The sequence below is a fragment of the Atta cephalotes genome (genome assembly GCF_000143395.1).
Source record: "Atta cephalotes unplaced genomic scaffold scaffold00009, whole genome shotgun sequence".
Lineage (NCBI taxonomy): Eukaryota > Metazoa > Arthropoda > Insecta > Hymenoptera > Formicidae > Atta > Atta cephalotes.
Genome location: NW_012130073.1, coordinates 4,393,056 through 4,395,178, shown reverse-complemented (window position 1 = coordinate 4,395,178; position 2,123 = coordinate 4,393,056). Strand labels below are relative to the sequence as shown.

General features: G+C 24.2%; 1 protein-coding gene across 1 annotated transcript in view; it reads left to right on the top strand.

Moving 5' to 3' along the window:
* Positions 1 to 2,123, top strand: part of LOC105627644 — a gene marked incomplete at its 3' end in the record, with an annotated part of 20,692 nt that overhangs the window by 11,127 nt on the left and 7,442 nt on the right. The window contains 4 exon segments of the mRNA XM_012208923.1: positions 138 to 376; positions 810 to 1,177; positions 1,337 to 1,614; positions 1,765 to 1,946. Of these exon segments, the coding sequence (XP_012064313.1) occupies positions 138 to 376; positions 810 to 1,177; positions 1,337 to 1,614; positions 1,765 to 1,946 (1,067 nt within the window).

Below are 2,123 nucleotides of genomic sequence, written 5' to 3'. Positions count from 1 at the left end.
TATATATATATATATATATATATATATATATATATATACATATCTTTCTACATTTTAGTATAATAATGAAATAAATATCAAAATAAAAATATTACTTAGTGTTTTTTTTAATAATAAATTTATTATTTGCGTTCTAGGCGTTCAATGACAAGACGTTGGAATCGCAATTTGTGGTTGATCAAGTACATTCTGCTTTCAAAGCAGACAGTTCTTCCTCTACACATCCCTTGAGTCACGATGTAACAACTAATCGTGAAATTCAGAGTATATTTGATACAATCACTTATAACAAAGGTGCCAGTATATTGAGAATGATCGAAAAAACATATGGAACTGATGTGTTCAACGATGCATTAATTGACTATCTTAACAAACGGTATACAACGATAATATCTTTCTTATAACAAATATTTTTTTAACAAATTGAACGTTTTCCATTTTTAATTGATAATTGTCAAACGTTTACTGAATTAATTGTTGTACATTAATTATGTTTCAGTCATAGATAAATATAGCTAAATAAATGTTTGTTTAGAAATTATAAAATGTAATTAATATTTTCATATCTCTAATTTAATTATTTGCATATTATCGGCTAAATTTAAATATCATTATGATATAAAAGAAATTTTAAATTAACTGAATAGGTTTTTAATATGTCAAATGTTAATATGTTATATGTTTAATATGTTTAATAGGTTTTTAATGTAATTAAATTTTAGTAAGAAAACAAATTTAATACTTAAGATAACAAATTTAAATTTTATTTTTATTAGGAAAAATAAATCACTTTTTAATTAATTTCTTAGAAAATATAACGTTACCACACCGGATCACTTGTATGCATCACTTCAATTAAAAGTAGATGAAAAAGGATTAAAAGATGATGTCAAAGTTATCTTAAACACATGGACAACTCAACCTGGCTATCCCATCGTTACTGTCTCATTTTCAACAAATTTTATATTTTTGGAACAAAAACGGTTCTTCCCTAAAGAACATGAGAATACTTTGGATAATACTATATGGCACATCCCAATTACATGGGCAGTAGTTCAAAATACTTCAGACTATTTTAATACCACGCCGAAATTTTGGTTAACAAAAAAAAGGACAATGGAAAGAAAATTGAACTTATCAACAGAATCACTTTTAATATTCAACAATCAGCAATCAGGTAATTATGTAAATCAAATTAGGAATTAACACAAATCAGAAAGAATGATAAATATAAAAATTTTTATATTTAATAATGTTTAATGTACGAATCTGCATTATTTAATGATATTCGTTATTTTGAGATTTTTACATTTACAAATATTTACATTTGTTTTAGGTTATTATCGTGTAAATTATAATAAACAACATTGGCTGAAGCTAATTGATTATCTTAAAACCCAGGATATTCAAACAATTCACGAAATTAATCGTGCAGCATTAATTGATGATCTTATGAACCTTGCAAGAGCAGACTATATTGATTACGAAACTGTTATATCTGCTACAATGTATTTAAAAAAAGAAAATAATTATTTCCCCTGGCGTGCGTTCTTCAATAATCTGCCTTACTTAAATAATCGTTTTGTAGGACGCGATAATGAAGACATATATAAAGTAAGTATGTCACAATTATATAAATTTTATTTTAAGTTGCAAATCTATTTTAAGCTTTAGAATCGTTATTCAGTTTCTTTTATATTTATTTTTACAAGAATTTTTGTAATTCCGTAGAGAAAAATTAATATGTATGATTTTTTTTTTCAGAAATGGTTAACATCGTTAATAGAACAACTTTACACACGAATTAGCTTTGAAGATTACACAAGCGATGACGATCTTACTAAGATATTAAAAATACATACTCGCAAATGGGCTTGTAAATTAGATGTAGCTGATTGTAGATTCTCTGCTGCAAAATATTTCGAACAAAAACAACGTTCAGAAATGTGAGTCCAAAAACAAATTAAAATATATTCCTTTTCTTCTTTGATATAAAGTTATAGCTATAGTACATAATTCTGATATGTAATTACAATTAAAAAAATAAATAAAAATGATATATATATATAAATTTTATTTATTTTTGATGATATATATATATATATATATATATATATATATAT